Source organism: Onthophagus taurus, chromosome 2 (assembly GCF_036711975.1).
Source record: "Onthophagus taurus isolate NC chromosome 2, IU_Otau_3.0, whole genome shotgun sequence".
NCBI lineage: Eukaryota > Metazoa > Arthropoda > Insecta > Coleoptera > Scarabaeidae > Onthophagus > Onthophagus taurus.
In genome coordinates, this window is record NC_091967.1 from 3,122,418 (window position 1) to 3,142,160 (window position 19,743).

General features: G+C 35.5%; 1 protein-coding gene and 1 long non-coding RNA gene across 16 annotated transcripts in view; both read left to right on the forward strand.

Annotated features, from left to right (window-relative positions):
* LOC111415128 (disintegrin and metalloproteinase domain-containing protein mind-meld) overlaps positions 1–19,743 on the forward strand; it is a 259,766-nt gene that overhangs the window by 222,808 nt on the left and 17,215 nt on the right. For all 15 annotated transcript variants that reach the window (XM_023046660.2, XM_023046654.2, XM_023046662.2 and 12 more), the window contains exon 5: positions 14,149–14,228. In XM_023046660.2, the coding sequence (XP_022902428.2) occupies positions 14,149–14,228 (80 nt within the window). The remainder of the gene's footprint in view (positions 1–14,148; positions 14,229–19,743) is intronic.
* Positions 9,937–11,614, forward strand: LOC111422633 (uncharacterized). The gene is made up of 2 exons (XR_011639568.1): positions 9,937–10,087; positions 10,181–11,614. It is a non-coding gene; the product is annotated as an uncharacterized lncRNA (long non-coding RNA).

Genomic DNA, 19,743 nt, shown 5'->3' on the forward strand with positions numbered 1-19,743 from the left:
AAGCTTTAGATACAAAAACACTGTTATTTTATTGTTATTTAAAGCAAGGTATTTCTGCTGTCTTTTAAGTTTTTTCTAAATAATTTAGTTTGGAAAAATAATAAAGCAGAAAAGTTTAATATAATGTAATATATTTATTTTGTACTGAAATAAAGGTTAGGTTAACCTTAGACACAGCTCATATCATCTCTTACTTTATGTTAATTGTAGAAAGTGGCCTCAGTTTATTTATTCTCACTATTGTCAGTATTAATCACTGACCCTTGACCGCACGCAACCTCGCCTAATTAATCAAAAGATCCACAACTTCACTTAGGCAATACTTGTAGACCTGATATTTGTCGCCTGGCCAGAGACGAAAATGCTTGAATTCCCCATAGGTAAAATAATCTAATTTGAACATTCAAATGTGACTTAAAATGGCAGACTTATTAGCAAATATTTTATTATGGAGAATATCATTGTATCTGATTTGTATCCAAAATAATAACTTCTTTCTGGACAAGAATAAACAATAATTTCTCCTAGAAAGCTGACGATCCTAACTTTGAAGCGTTCTTTAAGCTTTATTGATGTATTCGCACTACGCACGAAATGATGGCGACCAAGCACGCATAAAGGACACCAATACGCTTATGTTTCACACACTTAAAGATTATCAGATCTTATGATATTATAACAAATATGGTTGCATACATGATATGATCTGGATAGTATCAATATAGACGTCATTTTATTTGTCTATTTTAAGGAATAGTTTAACTGTAAATTTACAATAAGCCATCCATATATAATACAGTCATTAAATAAGGATTATAGAAAAGGTTTCAATCAGCAAAACAGAAATCATGAAACGCAAACGCGCTAATAATAAATCCTACTAATTGCCAAGGCAAATCCTACACCACTGCGGTGCAGCTCCTATAATAAATACGTTGATGCTTATCCCCGCTAATTGGATTATAATCTAGATATTCGAATTTCCACCCTGATGCTGGTTCCAAAATTCGGCCACAGAGAGGCTTCGATCGTATTATATACAGATGCCCAGGCACTATTTTTACAGTTCGCGGGCGAATGTGTACTGTATATACGAGCAGGATTCTCATTAGAGCGCTCGCTTAAATGTTCGCTAATTGGACCCAAAACGTCAAAGCCTCAATCCGCGCGATGCTGATAATGTGGCGCGTTATGAACAAAAATAACTCGCTACACGTTGGCTCTAGAAGTACAATAGACATTCATTAAATTTTGAACTTAGGAATTCACAATATGGGGTAACCTCTGAAAATTCCTAGTAAATTCAACATGTACCGTGTTGAACCAACTCTGTACCTACTGTGATTTCATTTGTTTGTTTTTTAATTAGCATTAAAAGATTCGTACGATATACGTTATGTTGCTATTTATCTCAAGACATTGATATAGTAATTGAGGGTAACAAATTATTTATTTATTTCACACTACAAATATTAACGATGTTAGTCCTCTTTATCACCAAGGAAAGAAAGCATTTTACCTCCTAGAAAAGATAAATTGGTGTAGAAAATTGGCAGTCAACATTTAGCCTCAGATGGTCGGCCAAAAGTGAACAAAAAGTGATATTTATCAAGGTTTATTTCTTATTTCAACGATAAATCGGAGTAGGCGTGCTGACAGTGCGACTGCGCATCTCACCGTGAACGGTAAAAACCGCCTTAAAAATAAATAAAGTAAAACGCGGCTCCCGACTGGGAGTTCTGGCTCGCTATTATGGTGAAGGAACCGTGACGCAAAATGTGCTACGGATACTTTCCAAGTCTAGGGCCCATCTGGACCCTTATCTCGGGCGGACTCGTACCCGGATTTATTGTTGTTAACCATCCCCCAGATTGCATATCACGAAGTCCACGTTGAGATTCTTTCTTTTTTGCGTTCTTCTGCCGTGATATCTAGGTACTAGAATAAACCTTTTAGTTTTTACGTACTTTAGGTATAATGTTCCACGACAAAATGTATCAAAGCTTTCTAAAATAAGTGTATCTACATGTATCCACTCACTTTTAAATAATAATACACGGTATACTTTATATTTCACCGTCCTTTTTAGTTAAATTAAAGTATAAAATCTTCAAAACACACTTAATTGCTGGAGATAGACGTTCCACTTCCTTTTTAATTACTATACCGGCAATTCAGCCACACTTAATATCGTAGCAATTCGTTTAAGCCGTTGAAATTTGCGTCCCTAGCAACTGAGGGATAAAGTACGCTTAAAATTCGGTCGGGGTAGATTCTCAGACGCCCTCTAGAGAAGGAATTCATCACCTCGGTCGAGCAAAAACACTCGCCCTCGTTTTGTTTATCAACTTTATCCGCAACGATAGCTCCACTCTAATTAATTCAAACCCGGCGTTAGCCCCTCGTTTTTCATCGCCATTCAAATTTCGGAACGAGCAACCGACGAGTAGCCAGCCCTTCACTGTAGAAAGTTTACGCTTTCGAACGATTCAGCCCAGGGAGCTCGTACTGAAATTATAACAGGTGTAGGGAAATGTTTGGGAATTCTGAACAGATATGATTTAACTTATAATTGGTTTGTTGGTATGACAATTTGTAAAATTTAATGTATTTATTCAAAAATAATATACAAAAATATTAACGAATGAAGTAATTTTAATTCATTACGTGCAATTTTATTGCTGTACCATTTATTTTTCAATCAATCTTTACAAAAGTTGAGGGGCAACAATCATTGAGTATGATCAATGCTTCTCCTAAAGGAACTTATTCTTTTCAGCTTCTGCGCTATCAGGGACCCCATCCATGTTTCAGTATTAAATAAAGTCACTTTCAAAAAATACTGTAGGAGCCAAATGCCACATTTTCTGAAGCTGTTAGCTATTGGTAATATTGAAGATGGTTGTACGAAAGCTTTTCAGCTATCCATAGAATTGTGATAACCATGTCTGAATTGCTATGATTATAAAACGTTCCTAATTATGTCATATAAGCAACATCAGCGATCTGAAAACTGTAATGACCCAAAAATCTAAGTTTCAACAGATCATTCCAATGTTGCTCAGCTAAATTGCAGAGTTTTTAAACTAACCCAGAAACAATTCGGATATATAAGAGCTACCTTCTCAAGCTCTAAGTGCACAATTTAATCATCAGTTTTTAGGGTTCATCTTCTTTTATGGAAATGTTATTATTTGTGTCTTATATTGGTCTCTCATTTTAAAACATACTTCGACTGTAATTATTACCTCTCTTTGTTGAAAATAAATTTCTTTTGTGAATTTCTTGCAGATCGTATAAATATAATACGTACGCCTAATAATTTATTAGGCTATTTATTTTTAACAACTTCAAGACTAATTGCTTTTTTAACACTAAGAATAAGGGTTATATGTTCGCCTCTTAACTGGTGCTTACCAAAATTGCCCTGCCTATTAAGGGAAGCAATGTGATGTGTTATGGAGTACTCAAAGATAAACGAGCTGAAATAGCACGAACTAAATATAGGAATAGGATTCGCTATGTTTTGTTCGTTTCTTGATTTCATCGAGTTGTTTATACGTTTATTATTGAGTGTCATTATAATTTATATTTTAGTTTGAAATCACAAAAATAGCCGTAATCATAATTGAAATAATATGAATTCAGTGGGCAACCAATTTGGTACGACATAGTAGTGCGCGTATAGCTTTCAATAAGTTAATCAGCGTAATTAATTAAATTGACTATAATTGTCCATAATTGACTGCAATCAAGTTTAAAATGGAACGTATGTAATAGGAAAATTCGATTATAGATTACATTGGTGATTATTTATGGGTTTATGCTATATATCAGTAAATTTGAGATATCGTTTGCATGAGAAAATTGAAATTTAATATGATTGCAATATTTTCCGGCCGATAATGTGAATTTAATTTTAATGAAGGACTTAAATTGAAGCCGGAAGGATAAATTTCGACAGTTGAAAAGTTTTCGATACAGAGCAGCAAAGAGGTGGACGCAATAGTAGCTTCCAATCAATGGTCGGCTAACAATCCGTATATATCCGTTTAAAAAGGAACTAAAGGGAAGTTCTCGAGTAGAGAAGGTTTTGTTTGGGATTGAAGAAAACTAATTGATTCCAATGGCCTCCAGTTACAATCAATATCGTGTCTTTTTGTATTGGTACTTTCTTCTCTGATACCCCTTTTATAAATTGAAAACCTTTTTACTCGATATTTATACAACTAATTCATTGTGTATCTAATATTTATGATTGCTAATTGAAGGAAATATACAGTGTGTCCCCGGATAGGTGAAACGACTCTTATAAAAGGTAAAATTTTTTCGATATTAATTGTAATTTTTTGGGGTTTAGCCCTGCTTGATGAAAGACTAATTTTGAACATATTTTCAACTTTTAAAAAACAAGTGAGTCTTGACAGTGAAAGAAAAACTTTTTTTGTAGCAGGTAAAGTACCTTTTCTGTTTACGGTACGTGAAAGTGTTACTAAGAAGTTTTGTTCAGAATGAAAAACTATGCCCATATGCAAATTTTCGGAATGATCGGCCTACTTTGATAAAAATCCATATCAAACAATTTTATTTCTAAAAAGACTGCCATGGAAAAACAAAATTGCTTTCCTGTCAATGTTAATCTGCCAAACTGTAATTTAGTAAACTTAAAGTGTTTTTAAAATACAATGTTCACATTAGAGGAAAAAGTTTACGTGATTCAGTGTTATGAAACCGGGGAAAAACCGATAAATATGGCTATTGCTTTATTTAGTGGAAAATTTTCAAAATTTTTTACTGCAATTAAAAGAAGTACTTGTTGGCGTTTAATCAAAAGAATTCTTACAGCAGGAAGTATTCATTCTAAAAAAAAATTATGATGAAACTGATTAACTGTTTTCTTTTGTGGGCGAACACACAATTAATTTTTTGTGAACATTTTAACAACGGTTTGTTTATTTCTCCCGAACAATTTGAATTTCAAAACAAAAAATCTTGATAAAGTATCTAATCTTATAAAGTAGGCCGATGATTCCGAAAATTTGCATATGGCCATAACTTTTTATTCTGAATAAAATTTCTTAGTAACATTTTACCATACTGTAAACAGAAAAGGTACTTTACCTGACACACAAGAAATTTTCGCTTCAGTGTCAACACTCACTTAAACTCTTAAAACTTGAAAATATGTTTAAAATTAGTCTTTAACTAAGCAGGGCTGAACTCCAAAAGATGACAATAATTAATATCGAAAAAAATTTACATTTTATAAGAGTCGTTTCACCTATCCGGGGACACACTGTATATGAAAAGGAAATAAAACCAAAACTTATTTGCAGATTATGTCGCGCATCTTGACGAAAAGAAGCGCGAATTAATTTAGATTATCCGTTAATGATAATAATTAAATCAAATTTATGCCTGTTTTGCATTTAACGGCTCGGTAGGGGAGAACGAAACGAGGTTCGCTAATTTACTCGGTACATTTTCGCGCGTTTTGCGTGTCGATTTAACGACTGTTACCAGCTTAAAGTGAAATTAAACTCCCTACCATCCCTGTGATGGTTATGCTGCCGGAAGGGGTGATGATAGTGCGCAAAAAATATACGCTAAAACATAAAAAGTGTTAGTTAAAATATAATTAAAATTTTTAATTTGATTTGCGGAAATGTAACGTATTTCGCTAACAAAGTGTCTCTCCTGTCTCATCAACCGGATGTAGGAAGACGAGACATCTTAAAGATCTCGCGCACACCCGCGGTGTGTTTTGATATATTCCATGAATATCATTTGCCCAAGAACAACCCCTCTCCCTCTCACGGTGGCAGCACAATCGGTTCTCCATTCTCTATTTACCAGCAGCGCCTCTCATAATGGATGCGCCAATTCCGCTCGCAATTTCGGGCCGCAGATAGAACGGCCCAGAGCCACCCCCGTTGTAAATCTACCCGATAAGGTAGCGAGGGTAAGGGGTGTATTTGTGTACGCGATGAACTGCGCCGGGTAGATGGCGCGTCACTTTTCAAAGGAGCTCCGCGCAATTCAACCGAATGCAGTCAGCGCCACATCGGAACGAACGCAGTTTGTTATTCTTGAGCGTTCGAGTTGTACTGCTGAACTTTTATGGCTGTTTACGAAAGATGTAACTATTTCAAAAACTTTACACTAAATTCAACATATTTGTACGTTAATGATATAAAAGTAAATCACATTTAAGACTTATATTAAAGAATTTTCTTTTAGAAAACCACTCATGCGAAACAAACACACCTTGGCAATAGCCTATTAAAGCGTTGAAACTTAAAGCGTGTTCATTCGTGCGGAAAAGTTGGAACTTTTAATGAAACCCGTCTCCGACGAGCACGCTCACACGGATCTTATTAGTGCCAGATCCGGCGACCGATGACAACGCCGAAGGACTCGATCAATTTCTCATCGAACGCGCAAGCGGCTGCGTTCGAAAGACGCGTCCACGCCCTATTTACCGTAATTATCCCGGGGCTATTTGCCCATTCAGAATTTCGTTCTTCGGGAAAACGCCCCCGCAATGAATTCGACGAGGTCAAGCCGCGCTCCGGGATATTCGCCAGCTTTCACACTGGGAATTCTATATTAGACAATCTAGGTAAGAGCCGTGTGTTCGTTCCGTCGCAAACTTTCAAATCACTCACATCTATCTTCGTACTTGTTTAGGTACTTTTAAATTGGTTGATTTCATTCCAATTCTTTCCTTATTTATTATAATATAGGTAGGAAACTAATATAGGAACTGTACAGGGTGGTTCAAATTCGATGTCCGAATAGGCTAACTCGAAAACTATAAGAGTTAGAAGAAAAATAGCTGACATGACATGATCTCGTTTTTCGAGAAACTGCTAATGCCGAAAACCTCATAGCGCTATCGTCTTTTGTTTTTCCGCTAGAGGCCAAAATTGAAAATATCGTAAAACCCGCAAATGTAATTATCTTGGTTATTATTATAGGTGGAGTATTATAACTAAAACATTATATGGACACTTTTTTACAGAGAATTTGATGACGTAGTCAAAAAAATTTTGTCGGCTTTAGATTTTGAGATATTATCACAATTTTCGTTTTTTTAAATGGAAACAACCACTGATTATTCGCTTAATAAATTCGTTATTTTTTTCTGATTACAAAAATATAGGGTTTGACAGGTCTATTTCTTATTGTTTTAGAATAAAACTAAAAATAAACTTTTCTTTTAGTGTCGTCGAAGTAATTAAATTTACAGTTTCCTGTAAATTACGGTTCTATAACTAAAAATTAAAAAAACATATTTCTGATATTTGAAACAAATATATTTGTTGAACTGTTTAATTTATATATGTTTTACACAAAAATTGGAATAGATTGCATTATTTCACATTTTTTATTACGATTTAATATTATTTTTAAATTACTTAATAAATTATCGATAGATGGCGCTCATGTTTTTTTTTGAATTCAAATAAACATAGCAACATTTGTTTGTATTCAAAAATTTTCTGAAGTGTCACTTTAAAAGTCCTGTTTTTAAGATCAATTACGAAAATTTTGAAAAGTTTGACATGTTAGAATGTTACATATTAAAAAATGATTTGTTTTTAAATACCAGAAGTTATCTTCGTATTTAATTGTTAACTTTTTAGATTTTACCTACCGCCCCGCAACTTACAGGAAACTGTAAATTTAATTTCCTCGACGACACTAGATGGAAATTTTATAAAAAAAGTTTATTTTTAGCTTTATTCTAAAACAATAAGAAATAGACCTGTCGAACCCTATATTTTTGTAATCAGAAAAAAATAACGAATTTAATAAGCGAATAATCAGTGGTTGTTTCCATTTAAAAAAACGAAAATTCTCATGATATCTCAAAATCTAAAACCGAAAATTTTTTTTTGACTATGTCATGAAATTCTCTGTAAAAAAGTGTCCATATAATGTCGTAGTTATAATACTCCACCTATAATAATAACAAAGATAATTGCACTTATTGGTTTTACGATATTTTCAATTTTGGCCTCTAGGGGAAAAACAAAAGACGGTAGCGCTATGAGGTTTTCGGCGTTAGCAGTTTCTCGAAAAACGAGATCATGACATGTAAGCTACTTTTTTTCTAACTCTTATAGTTTCCGAGTTAGCCTATTCGGACATCGAATTTGAACCACCCTGTACTCCACTATAACACAGTTAAATGCCGATCACGTGCATTGTGGAAATGAGAAGCAATTTTTCCGACGTCACGGTATGTTTGCCGATAATCATCGATCTCGTTCTATCTTAATTAATTCATTTATCCCGGTGGCGCTTTGTCCCCAGAGGTCGTTGTTGTTGACGGCGACGAAACCGGTTTTCTGGAAAACTTCTCGCTCGGAGAAAACGCGGAATTTATGTAAATTAGTGTTCCGCTTGACGCACGCCACCAAGGATTTTTTCCTTTTGTATGAGAAAACCGACCCTTTGCGTCAGTTTCGCTTACTTCGCTAAGTGGCAACTTTCAAAGGAACCCGTTTTGTTGAAACAATACCAACCGAGCACCGCAGATCCGCAGCCAAAAAAGAAAAAACAACCAATGTAACACTATATGTTAAAATTTTCGAGTTGTAACTTTTCTTGTGTTCACAATGGTAATTTCTTTTTCAGCGCGAAATTGTATTCGCGATTTATTACGGTCCGTAATAAAACACTTGTCTACAAAATGTTCGCGAAACCACACTGAAGTGATACAAGAAGCAATAATGTACGTCATATAACGAAAATCTTCTAGCTAGCACAGTTATATCAAGCTTGTTGACGGGGGTTACCCGGATATTGGGGTGGAACAGAGTGCGGCGAGATGAATTTAAAATTGAACCGCAACGTTACCCCCGCAATATTTGCGGAACGTAATTATATTCGCTCAGCACGAGATCTAAGTGGGTTCGCAGACTGGAATCCTAAAATATTTATAATGAAGACGCCTCGACGGGGTCGTTTAGGTATGTAACAGGTGAGCCATGTAAAACATGTGCTTCAGCCTCGTAGACGCCTTCATCGTTTTACCTGAAAATCTGATCGTCGAAGCGCCCGTTCCCCTGGTAACCACTTGCTCTTAATTGAAAATCAACCTGATGACGAATCAATAAAAGGGGTGCTGAACGTTTACCACGCCCTACAGTATAACGACAAAAATACCGTAGTAAAAAAATTATTTTTTATATGTAGTAGCAAATAATGTGTTTGAGTTACTAATTAAATAAAAATATTAAATATTATTTTTGATAATTAACAACTTAATTGTCAACTGTTTTACTTGTAAAAGAATGTAGAGTCTTGGCCAAACGCCAATTGGTTAATTTCGTCGGGATTTTCGGATTAAGAGTGATATGAGCTTAACATCTCCAGCTACATTTTGCCAAGCAGCAACGTCAATCGTTAAGGGTGGGCCTTAACTAAAAAGTGGAGATTTTGCCTGGTACATGGATGCTTCAAAGACAGTTGGATCCGGAGTCGGCATGGGCATTAATCGGTATTTCTATAGAAACTATCATTTTTGCTGTTACCGGTAACAATTTCGACTAAAAAATTACTTTCTACAAACATCGTATTGTTTCTAGAAAAGTATAGACCAGCTATATTGAGTTCTTAAAGAGTTAATGAAATCATACTTATTATTATTATTAAATTATAGTAAAAAATCATGTCAAAATATCATTCCTCTGGCATGTTATAACTGGAGACGTCTAACATTATGTACATATTAGACAAAAATCTATTAACTTTCTTCATTTGTAATTTTACATTTTGATTAAGCAAACCTGAACTTTCAGTAAAGCTAGTATAAAAACATGTTCCACTTTAAAACTCCCCTCAAAAAGATGATAGAAACTATGTTACCACCTTTAGCGGTCATTCCTCTGGCTCGCAAGAAGTACGTAAATAATATGATGGCGATATGTCTTCGCACGCAACCAGATATGCTTTTCCTAACCTAGTTCTTGCAGAGTGTCAGTAAGCAAATGTTGTCGAACTAAAACAATACGTCTTCTTTTTAACGTTTTGTTCCCAAATTGTTAATGTCACACACAGATTGACCATTCCTCTGGTAAGTGTATTTAATTTATTTATATTTTTGTTGCATCCATTCCCTCATTTAAATACGAAATAATGAGTTTCCTTTCCGTGGACCAATTTGTAGGTTAGGATTCATTCAATTTCCTAAACTAAAAACTAATAAACGAAGAAGTCGTCATTCCTCTGGATTACTGAGATCCAGAGGACTGATGACAGGCACAGAGGAATGACCAGTTCTAGAGATGCGATAAATGTATTTCTATGCAAATATCATTCCGTGAATACAACCCTAGGGAACGCAGTTACTACTTCAAATGGATGGCAGAAAAATGCACGTATGTTGACAAGACATCACAAAAAGAAAAGCAGGTTAGAAAGACATCAAAGAAGAAAGTTGAATGCCAGGTTTCTGATATTATAGCTGATTTTAAACAAAGTATTATACCATTTCTGAAGTACAAAGGCAGATCCTTACATCAGTACAAACAACTCAAAGAACTTAAAGAGAATCTTCGAATTACCGAGGCGGTTATTCACATGGATTTTAGTGAAAACTACAACATGAAATATGCAGAAGAGATACAAGCATTCCACTTCGGAGGATCAAGAAAACATATCTCTACATACTGTTGTTGTATATACCAAACAAGGTGAGGTACAGCAACAATGCTTTTGCACTTTATCAGAATCGCTTCTACATAATGTCCCGGCCATTTGGGCGCATTTAGACCCAATAATAAAGTGCATAACAAACTCTTACCCAACAGTTGATACGCTTCACTTTATTAGTGACTCACCGTCGACTCAATACCGTAATAAAACCATGTTTTATTTCCTAGCAAACGAGTTGCCAAAATTGCACCCAAAAGTAAAAAATTTTACTTGGAACTATTTAGAAGCTGGTCACGGAAAGGGGGCACCTGACGGGATAGGAGGAGTTACTAAAAGGACGTTAGATAGATTGGTTGGTCAAGGAGCAGATATGGTCAAATAAAAGCTATGTTGAATAACCTGTGCCAAAACATTCAGAACATTACTTACTATCAGATTGATGCAGACAAAATTAATGAAATGTCCCAAAAACTTAAGAATGTTTTGCTACAAACTTTTAGAGGAACAATGAAAGTACACCAAATAAAAAAAGAAGATTATGAAAGTAGCATCAGATTAAACTTTTATGAACTTAACACTTTCATAAACGGCAATAAAAAATACTTCATTGGTTCCCTTAAATTCAACAAAATTGGGCTTAATGATGAACTATCTTTAGTGACACGTCTAGTGATGATGAGGACACTCCTTTAAGCAGATATATCAGCGGTTCCATAAAAGTTCAAAATAAGCTACAGTTTGAAGATGTTTATTCTGACGAAGATCAAGAGCTGCTTGTTCAAGTGTAAAACGTTAACGTTTTTTCGTTATTGCATTGAATATTCTTTTGTTTTAAGCAAGTTTGTATTTTAGTTTTCCCTATTCACTGTTTTGGTTTTAACATGCATATTATGCCTAATATTGTATTATTTTGCCGTATCAAATAAAAAAATCATTCCTCTGCTTATCTCGTCATTCCTCTGCATATCGTTTTTACAAAAACAAGTCAATTCTGGCTAGACAATAATTGAACTGTTTGATCTTGAACTTTGCAAGGTTCATTTTGAACAAAAGTTCGTGTTTGTGTATTAAAAAACAAAATTTGGAACAAAAAAACTATTTTCAAATTACCATGTGAAAAATGATAGTTTCTGTATAATCACCCTAATGGACCAAATAGCCGCATTAAATTGTCCCTCATTTCGGATTAAACCATTTTTCAAACAGAAATTCTTGCTATAAACTTCTGCACCGCTTTGAACCTACAAAAGGGACAGAAAGGTGTATCAATAAACACTTTCACATGCAGTCGGGCCACCCTAAAGGCAATTCAGATCGACACGTGTATCCAACTTAATTTGAGCTGAAGAATAACATTGATATATTTTATCTGTTCTTACAATTATTCTATCAAGGCATCCATTGGTTTTTATATCCATTGATGTCACATTGTTTAACATGGGTTTTAAAATTATTAATAACCATTTCTTCACCGTTTTACAAACAGCTACACCACGAGGCATGTTTAAGTCTGGTCTTATCAAAAACTCGTTCTTATTTGTATTTCTTAGCAAAGTTGTTTTACTTTTTTCCAACCCAAGTTGTATAATTTTATTTTATTTCTAATAAAATAAGACTAGCTTTGTGAAATCTTCACTACATAAATTCTATATAATATACACTACCATAGTAATGTAAACCCGAAGGAAAAGCATTAATTTAAAGTTTAATTTACAAAAATTAAAAGTTGCTCTACTTTTTTCCAATACTGTACATGTGCCCTAAAGGTTTGGAGGGCTAAAGTTACAACAGATCTTATACGAGAGGGGCCGCTCCCCTCAGCTCGGCAGCAGTAAAAATAATAATAAACGTCAATCGTTCCTTAGATACTTTAAATTCCGATGTAGCTCTTTCATTCTTAGACAAGAACGTTGTTAAATCAGGCATCTTTTCCGCTTTTCAGCCTTTATGCTCAATTATAATCATTAGCGTATAATCTAAATTAATAAGATTTCTTTTCTTTCCAAGAATCGTTTAGATGTATTTATAAGTTTTTAGGCTTTCACTAGAATCCCTAAAGTTTCTAGTTTAATTTTTATTCCATACGATATATTTTCTCTCAATTAGCAATTATGTTAGATATGATTTATAAAAAGAATTCGACCATAAATAATTCTTGGATAGGGCAAAAGAAATTCCCATAAATCTTTCGTATATAGGTTTCAGAGCCAATAGCCACAGCAAAATATGTCCAAATTGCTAACGACGCGCTGTCAGTTTTTGCTTGATTTAGTGCCCATGGTCGCTGCACGATATTAACATAAACAGCAATACATAAACTAGGTGAAATATTGGCAATAAACACAGGGTTCCTACGCTTAACAATAACTTTCATTTAATATCAAATTTAGTACAGCGAAATAACTACGTGATGGAAGTTATTAACTTATAAGATCCAATTTTGTTAGTAAAGAGTAAATTGATGAATTTCCGTAAAGTAATTTTAATATGGTCATAATACAAGTAAATTCTGTGTACAAGCACAAACCGTCCGAGTATAACAATCGAAATTAAAGTCAGTTTATGGATAATTTAACTATCGCCGTGTCGTGTACCAGGGGTGGCGGCGCCGGGACTTCGTAAATTATGGAGAGCAAGTCCACGGGCGCCGCAATTAAAAAGTTCGCGACTGCACCGGTATATTCGTAATTGAAATTAAATTCAAAGGCGACGTCGCGACGCAGACGTTGATATTTTTGCGCGAACAATAAACTAAATCGCGCACCTACCAGAGAGCGCACACCTTCTACTTCTCATCTTAATAAAACTTTGCAAAAGTAGCACCGACTTCAAACTAGATTCCACACTATCGAACATAAGGTGTGAATGTACGTGCTGAAGTTAGTTATTCAACTTGATGTATTTTAATGAGTAAGTTTAGGAAATGATTTGTACACCGGATGCTTGAAACGTAATTTCCAAACTTGTATATCTCAATATTTACTCATTTTAAAAGAGGTTCCTGAGATATCGATCCGAAAATTTAAGGACAACTCCGACTTCATCGAAAAGGGAATGAAACGTTTTATTTTCTTTTGCATGAAATCATTTGTGTTTTGATAAAATGATATCTTGATACGCGGAGTACAAAATTTTATTTTATGGAAAATTGCGGTCGAATAAAATGATATGCTTATCTCGGAAACGAATGAACGGATTTCAATGAATACTGAACAATATTATTAAAAAAAAACAAGATTTTATAATGAAATGTTACATTTTTAACACATTCCTCAGAACAACAGAATACTCTCTAACATTTCTGACATGCTTCGGTCAACTTCGCAAGTTAAGTTGGGCGCGTAATTTTGGCACGGAAGCTGTCGAAAGCTGAGTTCCACTAGCCATTCGCCCCCTGCTACTGTAGGAGATGGGCGAGATGGGTGGTGCTAACGCGCCCCTTCGTAATCTCGTTGTAATGCAACTGTATTATTGTTTCAGACGGGCAAACACTTCCACCGCACCTCGCTTCTCATTAAGGCCTTTAACCACAAGTTCCGCCTGGATCTCGAGCTTAACACGTAAGTAACGCTTTATTCGTTCCTCTAACACCAACCCTCTGTCCCTATTACACTGTCGAACTTGTCTCCTTTAAACTGTCCGCTAATTCCACTCATCTATACTTCCAGCAAACATATATTGCGTATCCCAAATTTTAAATAATTCATTTAATAAAAGCGTAAATACCTGTTGTGTGTGGTACAAAAATGGTTATTTGAGGGATTATATTGATGGATGGAAGTATGAATACAGTAAAGGGGTGGTCTGAAAGGGCGGCCGTTCGTCGATCAATATCGCCACTGAAAATTAAATAACAAAATTCGTCCGCCCGCGTCCGTGCCAAACGTACAAATTGCGGACAAATTGTTGCGCGTTAGCGTATCGACGCAGTCCGAAATCTACGCCTGTAATTTTCGATTTTTGCGGCGTAAATTATTATTTGTTTGAAATTTACCGTGATCAAGCTTCCGTTTTTGATCATTTCAAATTGTTATTGAGGGGAATTCGAATGATTAATTTCTATTTTTGTTTAGATGACTCTTTGAAGTATTTTAGTTTACAATTAACAAAAAACGATCTTGTATTTTTAGAGAATCACATTTAACTTTGAAGTCGATTAAACTTAAAGAAAAGAGAATACTTACGGAACATTTGGATATTGACAGCTGGCAAATAAGGAAGAGTAAAGAGTTTACATACCCGAGGTTTTTATTTAGAAAGACTCCAAATTGTGAGAGGAATATAGCACCTAAAATTAATCTAGGGCGTAAAGCAGTACAACAGCTAAACGGTATATGATGATCTAAAGGAATAAAGAACTGCACTAAACGCAGAATGTACCAATCTATAATGGAAGGTATTAAATTGTATTACTCTGAAAGTTGGGACATCTCAAAAATTTGATTCTTTGAATAGCTCGCATAGCACCTTGTCCATCAAGTATTTACCCTATAATTAATTTAATTTATATTGGAGTTCTTCTTTCGACTTCTTTTTCAACTGTCAAATCAATAGCGAACGAGTCTTAGAAAACCATCGGATTTATCGACATTTTATCCAACTTTTTTACACTAGCAAACTTTAAACAATTAATAATACCATCCATTATTTATCTCGGGATCGCACAAAGAAACTTTCCAAGTCGAGAATCGTGGGAAGTGAGCGAAGTTGTGCCGAACCTCTCGGTCTCCGGGGAATAGGATACAATACCACAATACATATATCTTTCTTGGAGATATTCAGCGTGGTACGTATGCACGGCTGTCCGGTACTTTTTAAACTTCTTCTTCTGTCGGACGACATTAAATAACTACGACAAAGGGAGGACGGAGTCGAGAACTTGCTTTTACCGTACATAGAAAGACGATCGCCTCTTTCTTTGGATGGAAGCCATACCGACGAAAGGATCGACGAAGAGGCGTCTTTCTCAAACCTCCATGTACGGTATCGTTCGGAATGCTGTGTTTCGTTCGCAATTGTAAAAGAAGCCATTCCACCAAGGTACTCCCGGTTTTTCAAATTGCTTTCTCAAATTCTCAACAACTACTGCAACTTTTACATGGTCACGATCAAAACGAACGTAATAAATCTCTAAATCTATATAAAAAATAAATAAATGAAAGAATCTAGAATTTAAGTCTACGTACGTCTTACATTGCTAACAATATAAAAATAAAACAAAGTACTGGACCAAAGGGTAGGGTCACGTAATGCAGCATCCTGTCTATTTTGTTTTTCGATTTCAACGAAGAGGAACTTTAGCAGTTTATCCTTCCGGCTGTGATAAATCCTTCGCCTTGTTTCTTCCGCTCTTTTCGCTTTTTACGATCTGCACATCCACAAGGTCTGTTTCCGTTACAGACGGCTAGTGTAGGCGGGTATCTACCACAACTACAAAGCTTTACGCGAAGATCTACTCGCAATAAATCTGCGAAACATTAGTGTTGAACGATTTTCAAGCTGGTTGTGTTCGTGAAGGACAGTTAAAAGTCGCGAATCATAAATAGTCCGTTACGACAAATAACATGGTTAAGAGTCAAATTACAGTCGGTAAGATGGCGTTAGTACAAGGCAAGAGAACGTAGACAAAATTTTAAGCGAAAATCGGATTAAATTCTACGACCAAGTCCTGGCGGCGGAAATTCATTGCTTGGCAAGAATACGTATTCGGATCTGATGCTGTATTATGCAAAGCTTAAGTGTTATGCCGAGACGTATTGTTTCGACATATTCAGCTGAATAATGTACCTGGTTTTACTCAGGTTCTCGTAGTTCATATGCCCGGAGATTTTTGGAGAAGCGGTTTTTGTTCTAAAGCCCGTTGTCCTCCACAGAATTTTAAATCTTGCATTAGCAGCTTTATTTTTTCGTATTCTTCCATAATTAATCGTACGCTTTTAGTACTACTTATTAAAATCAAAATGTATAACTTAACTAACTATTATTAGACATGAACTTAAGTAATACAGCGAATAGGAGTTTAAAGTTTGCTCATTAACGCTTTACTCGTTGTCTCTCCGCTTCAATAAATTCCTGCATCATCGGTATTTCCGCAATCGTCGTTAATGGGTCTATCTTCCAGTTGAACCCTGTGGCCGTATCGTTTATGTTTCATTTCCCTACGATTGCTGCTAAAGTCGTCTCATAAGGCGCGAATCTCGCCGTTACGGCCCATTAATATGCGTCGCCTGACGGCGATTGTGCCGTTTCGGTTTTGATCTCACGGGGGCGGCTATTTTGAATTAAGCGCCGCGTAGCGTCGCCGTTACGGCGCTCTACTTAACCGACTACGACGACGACGGCAGCATTTGGAACTCCGAATTGGATGTCTGTTCGGAAGTGACTCGATTAGGTAAACAGGGGGCGGCACTGGCTTTCCGACGACAGCACCCCCGCTGCACAACAATTATCATAAATTTCCAATTACGTTGTATTAATATCGCGCTACTCGGCGATTTATCGCGTTCCCCACCGGAAAGCGTAATTGGCCGGAAACGGTAATTGGCTTGTTTGAAAATTGGGTAACTTCTAAATAGATTATGCGAACCGGAATGAATGTGTGTGTTGTTGTTTGCGGGACGGCTCATTAATACTAAGAGGAATTATGTTTCACGTAAGGATTTGTAATTTTAAGAATACCTACTAATTAAATTAATGTGAATAATTAATTATCGTACTTTAACGATGAAAGATTTTATTTTTTAGTTTTTACCGGTTTCGGCGTGTTAATGCCATCCTCAGGAAACCTCGTTATACAATTTCTGTCTTTTTCTTATCATATTATTTAACTTTTCTCTTTCTTCTTTAATTAAATTTACAAGACAATGATGTCCTTTGTGCTTGTGGCTAAATTTAAGCTAAATTAATTATTGATTTAATTTTGACGACGTTCTCTTGGCATGTTCTTGTTGGTCTTAAGATGCTAGTAGCTGCCCTTTTATTTATTAAGACGTGATCTATTTGATTTGGCGTGGATCCGTATCCTTCGTTTCTCGAAAACATATCAAGGTGTTTCAAAATGAAAAACTTAGCACATCAAAGTCGCAGGATCATCTACACTTAGTCGCAACCTCAAGTACGTTTATATTGCTTTCCGTGAATGCCTCACCTCTTAACTTTAAAGTTACCAATCGGAGTAAACATTTTATAACTTTCTGGATGTTTAAATTTTGTTGCATCAATCACATTTTATTCCTAATTAGATTAAACATATTCTAAGTTCAGTTTTACACAGTTTTCACTAAAGAGAATCAAGTTGGACATTGCCGACAAATTTCCCCAGGGATTGTATCGTACTTTTGATGAGAAACATCTTCTTAACAACTTTTTCAAAACACTAACTTTCTTGCTATAATACTTTTATACCGTATATTGATTTATACAAAACAAATTACAAGAAACCATTATATGTCCGGATGTGCTACTGAAAAGTTTTGTTGGTTTGAAAAATGACCCCTTCGGTTCATGGTCCAATATAAATTTATAACGCCGAAGACTCGGGATGTAATTTTTATATAGGCGTAATTGAAAAGGGTTTGCTTGTAACGGTCGAAAACATCCCTCGGGGAGGGAGATTCAACCGACCTCTGGTCAGCTCAAAACAGATCCCTGAAGGTGCAATAGGGTTACTGCTCTTCTATCCATCACTGTCCGGGTATCGGTCAATTTTCCTAACCTCTCCGGCATTGTTTACTTACTCCCCGGACACATAGTGTTGCATAATCGTGGAGAATCTTAAACTTGCCGAAAGTTTGAACCGAAATATGCGGAATATTGTAAATTTTCAACAATATGTTTTATAAACCAACTAAACTTTATAAACTTTTTAAATAATTTTATAATCCTATTGTGCTTCAATTCAATCCAATGAAAAGATTTTATTTTCCTGGCCGCATTCATAAAAAAATTATCATTCCGTATTTACTGAATTTAGAATTCATAGGTATTCATCCGTTAGTCTAATGTCAAAAGTGGTACTAAACCATGAATGGAGCATGAATACGTAATGAGAATGGAAGGTAAATTTAACGACTGCAGTGGATTTTATTACGAATATACCGTCAGTCATCGCACAACTCCCTCTTGTAACAATGTAATTAAATTAAGAGACACGCGAAGCATGAAAAGATATCATAAAATACCATCATAATTGTAAATCACCACAAAATACAATTACACTTACGTAATTCTAGTGGTTGACCTCATTTCCGTCATTTCTCACTTCAATATCAAGCCCCGTTCAATAACTCAGAATACCAAGCAATCACCTGAGCCAAATATACGTTACAGCGAATGGGAGGAGCACGGGAATATATCCGTTTGCGATTCGGCCTATTAAATCAGGAGGAAATATACATCCCGTCGATCTAAACGGGGCCATAAAAAACGGGTGGATGCGCCGGAAAGCTCTTCGTAAGCAAAAAGGGCTCGGCAATTAGGACTCTCGGTCCACGGCCAAAGAAAATGAAAGTGGATGGGTACCGTTGGGAACAAAAAGCGGCGCTCCCGGCAATTTCCACGCATAGAGACGACTAATGGACTTTTATGATGTCGAAGCGGTTTCAATGGCGAACTGAGCCGGTCCGGTCTCTCTAATTAATCACTTTTATGTATAAGTAATATTTCATTCGCTACGGCCCAAAATCGCTTTGGTAGTTGAAAACGAACCGATTGATAATAGGCTCTTGGCACCATTCACGTTTGTTAATAATCAACCCGATATAATTTATCCTCTTTAAAAATCCATAACTGGCACATCGAATCATTTATATCAAGAACCACACGAAAAAGAACAACTTTAAATCCATAAGTATACATCATAAGCTTAATCATCGTTGTTATGATTTTTTAAATCCAACTCTATACGTTTAAATGTTATAAATATCAAATAGAAAACTTTAAAAAAACGTATCTCAAGAACAAATTGAGTCTAAATTCGTCAATTTATAGTCAAGAGATATATAAGATATGTTGGGTGGTGAATAATATTTCACAAAAGCTCAAGTTAACAATAAATCCATACCTCCTAGATCCGCT